The sequence below is a fragment of the Sus scrofa genome, chromosome 2 (assembly GCF_000003025.6).
Source record: "Sus scrofa isolate TJ Tabasco breed Duroc chromosome 2, Sscrofa11.1, whole genome shotgun sequence".
In the NCBI taxonomy this organism is placed as follows: domain Eukaryota; kingdom Metazoa; phylum Chordata; class Mammalia; order Artiodactyla; family Suidae; genus Sus; species Sus scrofa.
Window position 1 is genome coordinate 50,208,906 of NC_010444.4, and position 16,845 is coordinate 50,225,750.

General features: G+C 37.2%; 1 protein-coding gene across 1 annotated transcript; it reads left to right on the forward strand.

Moving 5' to 3' along the window:
• On the forward strand, positions 294-1,235 carry LOC110259732 (olfactory receptor 8K3-like). Its single transcript, XM_021085477.1, has one exon. The coding sequence runs from the start codon at positions 294-296 to the stop codon at positions 1,233-1,235; it is 942 nt and encodes a 313-aa protein (XP_020941136.1).

The window sequence follows — 16,845 nt, forward strand, 5'->3', positions numbered from 1 at the left end:
TAAAAAAAAGACCCTTGACACAAGTATTTTCCTTGTAACAAGGTTCAGTTCTCCTTCTCTCTTTTCTCTATTTTTCTTTCTTTCTATCATCACTGATTATCTCTCTCTCTCTTTATTATTGTTATACATGTTTAATGTGACTGGTGAGTTTATTTTAAAATACTTTGAACTGAAATTTGGATTTATCATATTTGTTTTAGTTTCATGTACCAAAACATGACCAAATAACATTATATAAAAACTACTGACTATGCTGATATCTTTATCTAGAATAGGTTTTCTGATAAATCTGGATGGAAAAACACAATCTAACAGTCCTGAGCAAATTTATCCTCATGGGAATCACAGACCACCCTGAGCTTCAGCTTCCATTATTTGGGATGTTCCTGCTCATCTACATGATCTCAGTGGTGGGCAACTTGGGAATGGTCATCCTCACCAAGGTGGACTCCAGGCTCCAAACACCCATGTACTTCTTTCTCAGACACCTGTCTTTCACTGATCTTGGTTATTCAACAACTATAGGACCCAAAATGTTAGAAAGTTTTGTTGTAGCTGAAAATACAATCTCCTATTATCTCTGTGCCACCCAGGGAGCTTTCTACATTGTATTTATTATTAGTGAGTTTTTTATTCTGTCAGCAATGTCTTATGATCGCTATGTGGCCATTTGTCACCCTCTGCTCTACACCATCATGATGTCACAAAGGGTTTGTTGTGTGCTGGTGTCAATTCCCTATTTCTATAGCATATTTTTGTCTCTTTTCACCACTGTAAAGATATTTAATTTATCCTTCTGTGGCTACAATATCATAAAACATTTCTACTGTGATAGTCTTTCCTTGTTGCCTTTGCTCTGCTCAAATACATATGACATTGAATTGATTATTCTACTTTTCTCAGCTTTTAATTTGATTTCATCTCTTCTCATAGTTCTTGTGTCCTACCTGCTTATACTTGTAGCCATTTTCAGGATGAACTCTTCTGGGGGCAGACAGAAGGCTTTGTCCACCTGTGGATCCCACCTGACAGTGATCACAGTGTTCTATGGGACTTTACTGTTTATGTATATGCAGCCCAAATACAGTCATTCATTTGACACTGATAAAGTGACTTCCATATTTTATACCCTCATTATCCCTATGTTAAATCCTTTGATCTACAGCTTGAGGAACAAAGATGTAAAGTATGCTCTTCATAAGTTATGGGAAAAAATATGCAGTATGTTTTCTTAAATTCATTTTATTCATTTTCTTAAATTCATTTTATTTAAAGGCAAATATTGTTATGTGTTCCCTCAAAGGAAAAGGAAGGATAAATTTATTCAATAGGTATTTAGAGATTGATGTCTATATATCAGTTATATTTCTAAATGCTCTAAATACATTAACTAATGAACAGTAAATGTCTTTTTCTTCCTGTGGGAAATATGAATTATAAATATAATAGTTAGATAATTTTTATGCAGTAGGATTTTTTTTGGGAACAATAGACTATAACACAGGAAAATAGTGTCGGTATTCTGTGTGGGACAGAAAAACAGTACGGAAAGGAAATTAAAATTACACTTGTGGTATTCTCAACTACTAAAATAAACTTTCTAGAGTCTGTGTATTTGTGTATGTTTTTCTGTAAGCATATTCTTTAAATTTCACCTTCATATGTTTCTATGGGGTGTGTTGAAACACACTCATTTGTGGTTGCAAGGATGCTCAGTATATTATGCAAAGTTGAGGTAATCAATGGTATGAATTTGCTGAAGTGTTTCCATTCCACATGGGGATCTTTGCATCCTTCTCATCAGTAACATTATTTTCACATATGAGCCTTAGAGAGTCTATTAATTCAGCATCCTTGGCACTTGAGCAGCCCAGATCAAGACAGCATCTAATTTTGCCTAAATCATTCTACCTGTGGACTATATCAACTGAGTTAAGTTTCTTGTAATTTGCCACAGAAGCTTCCTGGTTTTGACTTTTATTTTTCCAACCACCTTGATCTTTTTACTTCCTACTTATTTTTTTAATGCATTATCACAACTTATCTCTCTGAGAAACAAGAAAAAATCTTATTTCAGTCATGTTCTCCTTGTTTGTGTCTCCTTGTATATGAGGTCTACTCTAATAAATTAGAGTATTTCCTCTTTTTCATTTGGATAATTTTCCACAAATTTTGTTCAAGTGAGTATGTACTGTGTTTTTCTTTAATTTTTTATTGAAGTATATTTGATTTATAATGCTGTGCCAATTTCTGCTATATAGCAAAGTGACCCAGGCATACACATATATACTTTCTTTTTCTCACATAATCTTCTATCATATTCTATTTCAAGCAATTGTATTATAGTTCCCTATGCTGTACAATATCCCCTCATTGCTTATCTATTCTCAATGAAACACTTTGTATCCAATCCCCCCAAACTCAAAGTCCATCCCACTTCTTCCCCTTTCCCCCTTGGCATCTACAAGTCTCTATATGACAGAGTCCGTTTCTGATTTTTAGATAGGTTCATTTGTGCCATATTTTAGATTTCACATATAAATTATATCGTACGGTATTCATCATTCTCTTTCTGAATTATTTTACTCTAGTGGCATCCATGTAGCAGCAAATGGCATTAATTTGTTCACTTTTATGACTGAGTAGTATTCCATTGTATATATGTACCACATCTTCTTAAACCACTTCTTTGTCAATGGACATTTAGGTTTTCCATATCTTGGCTATTGTGGATAGTGCTCCTGTGGACATAGGTGTGTATGTATCTTTGAAATATAGTTTTGTTCAGATATATGTCAAGGAGTGTGATTGCTGGATCATATGGTAGCTCTATGTTTAGTTTTCTGAGGAAACTCCACATTGTTTTCCGTAGGAGTTTTACCAATGTACATTCACAGCAAAAGTGTAGCAGAGTTCCTTATTCTACACACCCTCTCCAGTATTTGATATACACATATTATTGTAATAATTAATAAGAGCAAATATAATTTAGGCATCTGTCAAATATGGGAAGATGCAGGAAATCTCTGAGATATTTAACAAAATTAACTGACATAATATATTTGTTCTTATCAAGAGAACTCATGACTATGTGAGCATGTAATCATGGGAATATATATAGCCATAAGCATAGATGTATCTATATTGATATCCACAATAGAATATGCACGGGGGGGATACATGATTTGTGTATCATGGGGAATTTGTTCACGACATATAAAGGTAGTAAACTTAAAGCTTTTTATTGAACTATATGTTTATTGAACTATATATTGTAGTAGCATTTGTGTAGCTGAGGTTGGAGAAAAATATCTACCAAGAAAGCAAAATCTCAGATATTTTTAATGTATTTTTGAGTGTAATGAAAAAAGAAGCAAAAAGATTAAGTTACTGCATGAATATACTACAAATAATTACTAAGTGATATTTAGCAGTGCACATTTATAGCTCAGTAAAATATATGCCTAATGAAATATATGCAAAGAAATATTACATTGATGCAGAGTCTATTGAGTCTATGGGGTACATCAGATATATGTTAAGAGGGGGAGAAGAATTAGAGAGTCTTGGATGTGATGGGAAATCAAGACATAGTGCAATGTAATGAAGGAAAATATAGTGGAAGAGAAGCCCTAAACAGACAGAAGGTGACTATTCAGTATCTCCAAATGTTGAGAATAAACTTTGACCAGCAGGCAGCAAAGAAACAAAGTCTTCAGTGCTAGAATCTCAAGGAACTTAACTCTGCCAATAATCTAATTGAACAAGAATGACCGGATCCCAACTAAAGCACACAAGAAGAAATGCAGCCTTGACAACACTGATTTTTGTCAGTGAGACAAATTTTGAACCTGTGATCTATAGTGCTGTAAGTTAATATGTATGTGCTACTTTAAGGCACTCAATTTGCAGTAATTTATTACAATAGCAAGAGAAAACTAATACAGAGATTCACATAAAAAGACGTAGACAATTTTGTAGACATGCTGAGGATACACAAGTGTAAAACTTCTATCTCCAAATGAATTTAACTGTAGAGTTTGGATATTTGAAATACTCAATTCCCCAGCTTTCTATCCAGCTGAATGTGAGGAGATGGCTCAATTCTTGCTAATGAGATGGATGCAGATGTCAGCAAGTGCTCTGTCCGTTGCTTCCCTTCCTTTCATTCTTGGAAGGATGTAGATGTTATAACTGGAAAAAGAGAAAGATATAAGAAGCCTAGCTCTCTGATGTTGTTATTTTAAAAGCACAGAACAATTCCTATCATCCTACCAGAAAGTTTGCTGTGTGAAGAAAATAAATGTTTTAGTGTACAGGCTTGAATGTGATGCTAAAGGAGGAAATATTTACCATATTAATGTTTTATGATGTTTGGTTGTTGATATTTCATTTTAAGTGACTTTTCAGTGGAAGCAGATGTTCTTTTGTGGGAAGAAATGTTTCTCAGCAAACCAGGTTTTGATAGTTTTAATGAGTGTAGTATGACTGAACACTTTTGAGTGTTCTGGGGTGTTTCCTGTGCATGCATATGGAACACAAGGCTATAGACAGCTATGAATATAGACATATTTCATTAGCACTTTGTAGGAATTTAATATACTCTGTGGAACAATGGGAGAGTAATAATAAGAAAGGCCTTAAAATAACCTACTGATATTTCAAAGAAAAGTGTTGCTTGTTTCTGCAGTTGTGAATTTCATAATTACGCTATTCTATAGGTAGATATTGGAAAGTAGGCCTTTGCACAAATATCTTACATTTTAAAAAAGTTGCATTTTTTCATAACTTTGCTAATGCTCCTATATGATTATGACATTATAAATTGCTGTAAAATCTGCAGGCTTTGCAGATTTTCTTTACCAGTTGGCTTATGAAGAATATGACCCCTTTTGCTATCATTTGAAATAGTATCTCAAAGTTGGGAAAACTGTTTCAAGAGCTTATGGTTAATAATATGTATATCAGTACTGATACCTGCCTATGTTCCAACCTTTCCTTTGAATGTTCATACAATCATGATAATAAATTGCTCTAACTAAAATACTGCCATTAAGATAATAGCTGCTAATTATTTATTTGGCCTTGTAAAGAAGAATGAGTTGCTCTTCCCTCTTGACGTGTTTTAACTTGCTGTTTTTGAACCCTGGCACAATTTTAGAGAATCATGAAAATATTGTACCATTTGTGACATAACCAATGACATGTACATTTTTCTAACATCATTTAACATTGTCTATGTGTCCCTCTCTATAGTCTGTATTGACTGAGAACATGAGAGTGTCTATGACAAATAAATAACTCTGGGCAGCAACAAAGACCTTCTGTCATATCTACTCTGATTATTTCTAAACATGAAGGCTGACCTCAGAAATGGAATTGTCAAAGGATATTGGTTGGTAAATGAGGATGAAACCTTTTAGACTAGATTAGGGGAATGGTCATGCATCACATCAAAGTGAAGCTTTTGTTAATTGATAGTATTTTAAAAAGTATTTTTAACTTACATATGGTAAATTGTGAATTTTCATGTAAATTAAAATGTACTTTTTAGTTTCAGGTTCTGTGAGAACTTTAACAAATCCTTACAGCTGTGTAACCAAAAGCGCAATCAAGACACAGAACAGTTCTATTATTATTGAGTCCAAATTCATTCTGCTTACCTCACAGCGAGCCAATAAATTGCGAGATAGGGTGTTGGGGCAAGGGATAGTGAATGTATTTGGAAAGTTAGCAGACTGAGAAGATGACATACTAGTGTCTTAGAAAGCCATTTTACTTAAGACAGAATACAGGCTTCTTTTATACTAAAATGATGACAGTGGGGGTCATTGTTGCAAATTTCTTAGTGTCTCAATACTTTGTTCTTACAGCTGTCATGTCATGATGTTCCTACAAACCTCCAATAAGACAAATGTTATTATTCATTTTGCAAATTTTTTGTTTCTCTGCATGATTGGAAAACTGTCATGCCCTTAAAATTCAGAACCTTGAGAATTGGCTACCATATGGTTCTGCCCACCTTGCAGTCAGTTAGTGTTCAAACACTTGCTCTCCCCAGGTTTTAAGGAGGCCTCAATCTTCAGGTCAGAAAGGATGTAGGCCTACTTCAGTTGGATAGGCAGATATATTGGAGGCAAACTCATGAACAGAGGTTAGTGGAATGCCCAGAGTTTAACATAATTGGCAACAGCTATGTATTTCCAAGCATTTATAATGTTCCTGCCTAGGCAGATACCTGGAATGACCTACCATACAATATTTCAAAGGGGCTTAATTTAACCTGCTTGTGGGAGCCACTTTGATCCATAGCAGGGGAACTGGTCAGATCTTAGTATAAGTTAAGTTAGTCTCTGACTTATTTCAGTAATGCTTCTTTTTATAGTATAATTCATTTTCTTCACTTTTCCTGTTGATTGTGGTCTCCAGGGTGAAGATTATTTTTTCAAATTAATCCAATTAATTTGCAATATTGTTAGGTTATACTCAAGACAAAAGCAGGCTCATTATCACTTTGAAAGGTGTTAGGCAATTCAAATCTGGGAGTAATTTCCTCAAGGAGGGTTTTAACCACTTTGAAGTCTTTTTCTGTATGGACAGGATATGACTCCATTCATCCAGAAAAAGTATTAACAAACAGGATCAGGAATCTGAAATTTCCTGAAACTTGAGTTATTTGAGTAAAGCACCTTGCCAGGCCTCAGTGAGGCAAGTTCTTCTGTGTTGGGTCCTCATATGGAGGGGAGGAGGGGTATTTTTAGCACAAATCATGAAGTTCAGGGTGACCCATTGAATTTGAAGGTTAGGACCATTATATGTTTTTGAATCCATTGTAAGGGGGCATCTCTCCTGTGATGGGAACTATTGTGAATGTGCTGCACATAGTGTCCAAGAGTACCTCAGGGATCAAAACAATTCCTTGTGCACTGCCTTTCCAGCTAGGTATGATCCAAGTGAAACTCCATTCTTTGCTCCTCTATGTTCTGTTCTGAAAGCGCAAGCTGGTATTTTGACAAGAATATGTGGGAGAGAAATGATCCTCTTGCCTCAGGATACTGTTTTAGATTAGCTGTCCCAGTGACATTTAAAAAAATTTATTTATTTATTTTTCCTTTGTACAGTATGGGGGCCAAGATATACTTACATGTATACATTTTTTTCCAGCCATTGTTCTGTTGCAACATGAGTATCTAGACAAAGTTCTCAATACTACTCAGCAGGATCTCCTTGTACATCTATTCTAAGTTGTATCTGATAACCCCAAGCTACCGATCCCTCCCACTCCTTTCCTCTCTCCCCAGGTGGCACAAGTCTATTCTCCAGGTCCATGATTTTCTTTTCTGTGGAAAGGTTCATTTGTGCTGTATATTAGATTCCAGTTATAAGAGAAATAGTATGATATTTGTCTTTGTCTTTCTGACTTATCAGGATGACTTATCAGGATGAGAGTCTCAGGTTCCACCCATGTTGCTATAGATGGCATTATGTCATTTATTTATGGCTGAGTAGTATTCCATTGTGTATATATAGCACATCTTCCTAATCCAATCATCTGTCAATGGACATTTGGATTGTTTCCATGTCCTGGCTATTGTGAATAGTGCTGCAATGAACATGCGGGTGCATGTGCCTCATTTAAGTAGAGTTTTGTCCTGATAGATGCCCAAGAGTGGGATTGCGGGGTCGTATGGAAGTTCTTTGTATAGATTTCTAAAGTATCTCCAAATTGTTCTCCATAGAGGCTGTACCAGTTTACATTCCCATCAGCAGTGCAGAAGGGTTCCCCTTTCTCCACAGCCCCTCCAGCACTTGTTATTTGTGGATTTATTAATGATGGCCATTCTGACTGGTGTGAGGTGGTATCTCATGGTAGTTTTGATTTGCATTTTTCTTATAATCAGCGATGTTGAGCACTTTTTCATGTGTTTGCTGGCCATCTGTATATCTTCCTTGGAGAAATGTCTATTCAGGTCTTTTGCCCATTTTTCCATTGATTGATTGGCTTTTTTGCTGTTGAGTTGTTTAAGTTGCTTATATATTCTAGAGATTAAGCCCTTGTCAGTTGCATCATTTGAAACTATATTCTCCCATTCTGAAAGTTGTCTTTTTGTTGTCTTTTGGGTTTCCTTTGCTGTGCAAAAGCTTTTCAGTTTGATGAGGTCCCATGGGTTTACTTTTGCTCTTATTTCTGTTGTGGGAGATTGACCTGAGAAAATATTCATGATGTTGATGTCAGAGAACGTTTTGCCTATGTTCTCTTCTAGGAGTTTGATGGTGTCCTGTCTTCTATTTAAGTTTTTCAGCCATTTTGAGTTTATTTTTGTGCGTGATGTGAGGGTGTGTTCTAGTTTCATTGCTTTGCATGCAGCAGTCCAGGTTTCCCAGCAATGCTTGCTGAATAGTCTTTCCTTTTCCCATTTTCTGTTCTTGCCTCCCTTGTCAAAGATGAATTGACCATAGGTGTCAGGGTTGATTTCCGGGTTCTCTATTCTGTTGCATTGGTCTGTCTGTCTGTTTTGATACCAGTACCACAGTGTTTTGATGACTGTGGCTTTGTAGTATTTCTTGAAGTCTGGGAGAGTTATGCCTCCTGCTTGGTTTTTGTTTCTCAGGATTGCTTTGGTGATTCTGGGTCTTTTGTTGTTCCATATAAATGTTTGGATTGTTTGTTCTAGTTCTGTGAAAAATGTCCTGGGTGATTTGATAGGGATTGCATTGAATCTGTAGATTGCTTTGGGTAGTATGGCCATTTATACAATATTGATTTTTCCAATCCAGGAACATGGAATGCCTTTCCATTTCTTTACATCTTCTTTGATTAAAGTTTTATAGTTCTTGGCATATAAGTCCTTTACCTCCTTGGTCAGGTGTATTCTGAGGTATTTGATTTTGTGAGGTGCAATTTTAAAAGGTATCATATTTTTGTATTCCTTTTCTAATATTTCATTGCTGGTATACAGAATTGTGACTGACTTCTGAATGTGAATCTTCTATCCTGCTACTTTGCTGAATTTCTTCATCAGTTCAAGTAGATTTTGGGTTGAGTCCTTAGGGTTTTCTATGTATAGTAGCATGTCCTTTGCATACAGTGACAGTTTTATCTCTTCTCTTCCTATTTGGATGCCTTTTATTTCTTTTGTTTGTCTAGTCACTGTGGCTAGGAATTCCACTGCTCTGTTGAAGAGCAGTGGTGAGAGTGGGCATCCCTGTCTTGTTCCAGATTTGAGTGAGAAGGCTTTCAGTTTTTCCCCATTGAGGATTATATTTACTGTGGGTTTATCATAAATGGCTTTGATTATGTTCAGGAATGTTCCCTCTATACCCACTTTGGCGAGGGTCTTGATCATGAATGGATGTTGGACTTTGTCAAATGCTTTTTCTGCATCTATTGAGATGATCATATGGTTTTTGACTTTTCTTTTGTTAATGTGGTTTATGACGTTAATTGATTTGTGTATGTTGAACCATCCTTGTGAACCTGGGATGAACCCTACCTGGTCATGGTGTATGATCTTTCTGATATGTTGTTGGATTTGGTTGGCTCAGATTTTGCTGAGAATTTTTGTGTCTATATTCCTCAAAGATATTGTCTGAAGGTTTTCTTTTTTTGCTGATATCTTTGTCTGGTTTTAGAATTGGAGTGATCATAGAATGTCTTTGAGAGTGTTCCTTCTTCCTCAACCTTTTGAAAAAGTTTAAGAAGGATGGGCACCAGATCCTCTTTGTATGTTTGGTAGAATTCACCTGTGAAGGCATCTGGTCCTGGACTTTTATTTGTAGGGAGTGTTTTTATGACCTCTTCAATTTCATTTCTAGTGATCGGTCTGTTCCGTTGGTCTGTTTCTTCTTGATTCAGTTTTGGCAGGCTGTAAGATTCTAGAAAATTGTCCATTTCTTCCAGATTGTCAAACTTGTTGCCATATAGTAGTTCGTAGTATTATTCTCTTATGGTTTTTTGTATTTCTGCAGAAACTGTTGTGATTTCTCCTTTTTCATTAATGATTTTGTTTATTTGGGTTCTTTCTCTCCTCTTCTTAGTGAGTCTGGCCAAGGGTTTGTCAATTTTGTTTATCTTTTCAAAGAACCAGCTCTTGGATTTATTAATTTTCTCTACTGTTTTGTGAGTCTCTATTTTATTGATTTCCTTTTTGATCTTTATAATTTCCTTCCTTCTGCTGACTTTAGGTCTTTTTTGTTCTTCTTTTTCTAATTCATTTAGGTGGAGGGTTAAGTTGTCAATTTGGGATCTTCTTTTTTGAGAAAGGCTTGCATCGCTATGAATTTCCCTCTGAGCACTGCTTTTGCAGCATCCCATAGATTTTGAGTGGTTGTGTCTTCATTATCATTTGTCTCGTGGTATTTTTTAATTTCCTTCTTGATTTCCTCATTGACCCATTGGTTTTTTAGTAGCATGTTGTTTAGGCTCCATGTGGTAGGTTTGTTCTCACTTCTTTTCCTGTGGCTGATTTCTAGTTTCATGGCGTTGTGGTCAGAGAAGATACTTGAGATAACTTCTATGCTTGTAAATTTGTTGAGGTTAGCTTTGTGTCCCAATATGTGGTCGATTCTTGAGAATGTTCCGTGTGCACTTGAGGAGAATGTATTCTGATGTTTTTGGATGTAGTGTCCTGAAGATGTCATTTAAGTCTACCTTTTCTATTGTTTCCTTTAGGATCTCTGTTGCTTTATTGGTTTTCTGTCCATTGGTGTGAGGGGGGTATTAAATTCTCCTACTATGATTGTATTCCCATCAATTTCTCCCTTTATGTCTGTTAATATTTGTTGTATGCATCTGGGTGCTCCTGTATTTGGGGCATATACATTAACAATAGTAATATCCTCTTCTGGGATGGATCCCTTAATCATTAAATAGTGTCCTTCTTTGTCTTTCTTTATGTCTTTTGTTTTAAAGTCTATGTTGTCTGAGTATCACAACTCCTGTTTTTCTGTCATGTCTATTGGCATGACATATCTTTTCCCACCCCTTCACTTTCAATCTATATGTGTCCTTTGTCCTAAGGTGAGTTTCTTGTAGGCAGCAGATTGAAGGTTTTTGCCTTTTTATCCACTCAGCCACTCTGTGTCTTTTGATTGGAGCATTCAGTCCATTGACATCTAAGGTGATAATTGATAGATGATTATTTATTGCCATTGTGAACCTCGTGTTCCAGTTGATTCTATGGTTCTCCATTCTTTCTTTCTATTTTTGGTTGTATGGTTTCCAATTATTTTCTGTTTGACTGTTTTTCTTTTCATTTTTTGCAAATGCAATGTTTGGTTTTTATTTGCGGTTGCCTTGTTTTTTAAGTATGTTAACCCTTTCCTATAATTGTGTGTTTTAGCCTTATAGTCCTGTAGGTTCAAACTCTTCATTAGTATATTGAAATTAAGAAGAGAAACAGACCATAAAAAAAGAATGATGGAAATGAAAAAATTAAAAAAAAAAGAATTTATTTCCTCACGTCACTTGCTCACATTTGATAATTTTGATGACTTTTTTTCTTTTTAATTTTATATTGTTTGAAACATGTTCATTATTAAATCTGTATGCTGGCTTATCTGAGTGACTGCTCCCTGATTGTGGCTTCCTCATTCCTTTCTTTTTGGTTTAGAGAAGCCCTTTCAATATTTCCTTTAACCTGGGTTTTGTAGTTCTGTATTTGTTTCGCTTTTGTTTGTTGGAAAAAATTTTATTTCCCTTTCTATTTTAAATGATATTCTTGCTGGATAGAGTATTCTAGGTTGCATATTTTTTCCTTTTAGCACTTTAAATATCTCTTGCAATTCCCTCCTGGCCTGTAGAGTTTCTGAAGCGAAATTAGCTGATGATCTTATGGGGGTTTCCTTATAAGTAACATTTTTCTTTTCTCTTGCTGCCTTTAGGATCCTCTCTTTATCATTAACTTTTGCCATTTTTACTATAATGTTTCTTGGTGTGGGTCTATTTGGGTTTAACTTGTTTGGGGCCCTCTGTGCTTTTTGTATCTTGAACTCAGTATCCTTCAGATTTGGGAAGTTTCCAGTGATAATTTCTTCAAATATATTTTCCTTCCCCTTATCTTTTTCTACTCCTGGAATTCCTATTATGTGTAGATTGGCCTGCTTTATATCATCCCATAGGTCTCTTATATTGGTCTCATGTTTTTTCATTTGGTTTTCTGTCTGCTGTCCTGATTGTGTGATTTCCATTATTCTATCTTCCACATCACTCATTCGTTCTTCTGCGTTATTCATTCTGGTTTTTACTGCCCTTAGCTCAGTTTGTATCTCTGCAAATGAATTTTCTATTTTTTCTTGGCTCCTCCTTTTATTTTCTAGTTCCTTTCTGAGGGCGTCTGCATTACTGTCCATATCTTCTCTTAATTCCTTCAGTATTTTCACTATTTCCCTTTTGAATTCCAGGTCTGTCAGACTGCAGAGGTCTGTTTCATTGCTGACTGCTTTAGGTGTTTTTTCCTGTTGGTTTAACTGGGGGTGGTTTCTGAGCTTCTTCATCTTGCTTGTTGTTTTCTTTTTCTTCGTGGCAGTGTACTCCCTGTGGCCAGGCAGGGTTGCCTTGTCACTGTTGTTGAATGCTTCCAGGGGGCTGGCATTGTTGGTCGTCTTCTTTGGGGAAGCATAGCTTTTCCTGAGGGTGGGTGGGGCTGACAGTGTCTTTCTGAAGCAAAGGAGGACTTCCTGAGGGCAGACAGGACTGGGAGGTCTGCACCAAGAGGAAGCAGTTTTCACACTGCTGGGGAGAGCTTGCTCTGTGTTTTTGGGCTGTGGGGCTCTTGCAGGGGGCTGGTGGTGCTGGGTAGCTGTTCCTCAGGAGTGCAGCACTCCCCAAGGGTGGGAACAGCTAGCTGCGCCACTGAGATCCCAAGGGGCTCTTCCCCAGGGCATCAGGTATTGGCAGGATTACACGACAATGGAGGCAGATTTACACAGCCAGGCTAATCTTGTACTAGCTTTCCTGGTCTGCAGGCCTTTTCCTGGGGGCTGGCGGTATTTGGTGCTGCTCTGTCGGGGTGTAGCCCCTCCAGGGGGCAGGCAGGGCATGGCAGGGAAAGCCCCTGCAGTGGTCAGCTTCCTGCAGATGGTGAGGCCAGCCCTCTGGGATGGCAGGCAGTCTCAGGTCCGGTGCATGTGCACAGGGATGGGGGAGAGGGGATGCTCTGGGAAGTCCAGCTTTCTGATAGCTGTTGGGCAAGTGAGCTCACTGTGGTGTGGGGAGTATTCTATGCTGTCCCAGGCCCCCTCCTCTCCACTCCCCAATATTGGCACCTTGTCTCTTCTGCTGATCAAGCTTTTCTCCCAGGTTCCCTCTGATGTGGCTTTCCACCCCCCAGCCCTTAGCGTATTGTGGCCTGCACTCACAAGCTTAGCTTCCTAGTCTCCCAGGCAGGCTCTGCCCCGAGAACTGGACAGACTAGTTTCTGGTCCCCCAAGCAGTCTCAGAACCACCGACCCCAGCCCGTTCCTGGGGACTAACCTCTGGAGTTGAGGTCTTGGTGCCCAGCCCCCACCCACGCATCTCCATTTTTGGTGACTGTGCCAGTAGTTCAGATGATCTGTTCGGTTCTCACTCTGCTCTTTGGAACTCAGACTTACTGCTGCACTTGGAGATCCCTCTGATTTGGTTGATCTTTCTCCTGAATAGATGACTTTCCAGGGTGTAGGATCCCTTTCTCCTCCACAGTTCCCTTTCAGGAGTGCCTGTCCAGCCCCAATTCCCCTTCTCTCACTCTGCTCTTTTCTCTTGTTTTACTCAGTTATGTCACAAGATTCTTGCCATTTTTGGAGTTTAGGTTCTTCTGCCAGCTATTAATTGCTGTTCTGTATTAGTCGTTTAACCTGTAGTGTGTTTTTGTGTGTGTGTGTGTGTGTTTGTGGGAGAGGGCAAGCATGTCCCCCTACTCTTCCATCATCTTGCCTTTCTCTCCCAGTGACACTGTCCATGTGTTTTGTTGGCCTGCCTGGGGTGCTGTCAGTTTACATATCTGGACTTATATTTTTTTAGACCTGGGGGTGGGAAGGAGAACTCCTTTTCTGGGGTTTCCATTAGCACCATCTGTTGGCTTAATGTGTGATTTGGTGGACAATGACATCAAGCTTTTCTGGCCCCCTCAAAATTAATTGAACATTTAATTCAAAGCAGATCTCAACCCAAAAGAGGGGTTGGACATTCTGGCATGTAAAAAAAAACTGTATTTCACAATAACCAAGACATAGATATAAACTAAATGTCCATCAACAGATGAATGGATTAAGAAAATGTGGTGCATATATACAATGGAATACTACTCAACCATAGAAAAGAATGAACTAATACCATTTGCAGCAACATAGTTTCAACTAGAGATTCTCATACTAAGTGAAGTGAGAAAGAGAAGGACATGTACCATATTATATCATTTTTATGTGGTATCTAAGATATGACACAAGTAAACCTAGCTACAAAACAGGAAAAAACCTCACAAACATAGAAGAGACTTGTGATTGCCAAGGGGAAGGGAGGTAGGAGTTGGATGGAAGGGAAGTTTGAATTTAGTAGATGCAAACAATTGTATTTAGAATGGATAAGTGATGAGGTCCTACTGGATAGTACAAGGAACTATATCAAGTCTCTTGGGATAGAACATGATGGAAGATAAAAGAAAAACAATGTATATATAGGTATGACTTGGTTACTACTACAGAAATTGGCACAACATTGTAAATCAACTATAATAAAAAATTTCTTAAAAAACAGTAAAATCTATATCTTATAAATTTAGTTAGTGTGTAACTTACAAATGTAGTTACAATGTAATTTACAAATCAATAAATAGGAAAAACTAAGGATTAAAAAAAGAAAATGTTTCAAAGTGAGTTTCCCTAGTTGGAATTCTAGAGGTTGTAACAATGAACAATTCAGTAAATTTCCAGTAACTTTCATAACCGGCATAGATTGAGATGTTTTTTATTCCACCTTGGTGTTTACTGTGAAATATGTTTCACCTGTATCTATCAGAAAATCAATGAAATATTCCCTCAATGTCAAAGTTACCTGGGGCACCTGAAGAGAAATTGGAATTGGGTGCCTCAAGTCCAGGGGGGCCCCTGGGCCTCGTCATTCCTCATCAGAGTGGTCCTCTCTCTCTAACATAGCAGAGGCTCACAACTTTCTTCTATTTTTTACTTATTTTTTAACCTAGAGCAGTCTTTTTCTCCAGTGCCCTTCCTCCTTAGTCACTTTGTTCCTTCCCCAGTGTGGCTTACCTCTTTTTCTGTTACTTGTTTTCCAAGAATCCAGGGCTGCTGCCAGAAGTGGTATTCACTTTTTCATCTTCTTCTGTCAATGTTCTCTGCTGTTGAACAATTTAAAAACAACATCTACCAATTGAGAAGGGTTCATGCCAAATGTACCATGTCACATTTGTAACTTTCTTCTTCTAAGATACTTTGCCCAATGAGTTCATATTTAACTCTCATGTAGGGTCCTCAGAATCTGCATCAGCGTAATACCTATTAGTTTGATAAATCCTTTCTAAAAACTCCAATGGACCCTCATTGGATTTTTGGTGTAACTCTTGAATTTTGTTTAAGTTCTTTTGCCTAGGTACCCTCTTTCAAAGACCCACTAAGGCACACTTCCCATAATGTCTAGGAGTGTGATGTTTCCATTGTCAGAATTCTAGTTAGGCTCAGCAATAGGAATTTATATAAGCCTGTTATATTCCATAAATAAGAGTTTCTCATCTTACAAGGCATTTGCTAGTACATTTTTGCTTTGATTTGGTAGTTTATCTAGGAATGATTTATTGTTAAATTATCCTTAGCATTTTCTAGTTTGATGCTTATTCTAGAACATGAGTTCAATTTTAAATCAATTGTATTTAACTGTTCTGCCATAAAGTTAATCCAGGCCTATTGGGGTATTTATATGAAATATGGGGAATATAGAATCAGGGCTTTCTGTTTGATGATGGTTTACTGTAATGTGCAAGTCAGATTTTCATGTACGAGAGAGAAGACTGATGACAACTTACTGAAGTATCAGAAGCATTTCTTTTTTTTTGTCTTTTTGCTTTTTCTAGTGCTGCTCCCACAGCATATGGAGGTTTCCAGGCTAGGGGTCTGATCAGAGCTGTAGTCACTGGCCTACGCCAGAGCCACAGCAACACAGAATCCGAGCCTCATCTGAAACCTACACCACATCTCACACCAGTGCCAGATCCTTAACTCACTGAGCAAGGCCAGGGATTGAACCTGCAACCTCATGGTTCTTAGTTGGATTTGTTAGCCACTGAGCCATGACGGAACCCCAGAAGCATTTCTTTAAACTTTAAAAATCTAGAAAACATACATGCAGAATGAAAACAGAATGCTATCTAGTATAGATATCCTGATTAAACCAAAGATCTCTAGGAACACTGAAAAAATAGAAAATTCTTCAAGATTGATTGATTTACTTACTAACTGGATGATTATATAGTTGTCTCTGGTGCCATTCAATGTCTGAAAGAACTCTAGCTTCTATGGCAAATGAGAAGTAATTTTATTTGATTTTATTAATTACTTAAAAAATATTATGATTGATTTACAATGTTCTGTCAATTTCTGCTGTACAGTAAAATTACTTGGTCATATATATATATGTACATATATATACATATATATATATATACACACATATATACATTCTTTTTCTTACATTATCCTCCATAATATTCCATCACAAGTGATTAGATATATATTTTCCTGTGCTATACAGCAAGATCTCATTGCCAGTCCACTCCAAATGAAAGAGTTTTCATCTACTAACCCCAGATTCCCAATCCATCCCACTCTTCTCCCTCTCCCTCCCCCCAGAAAACACAA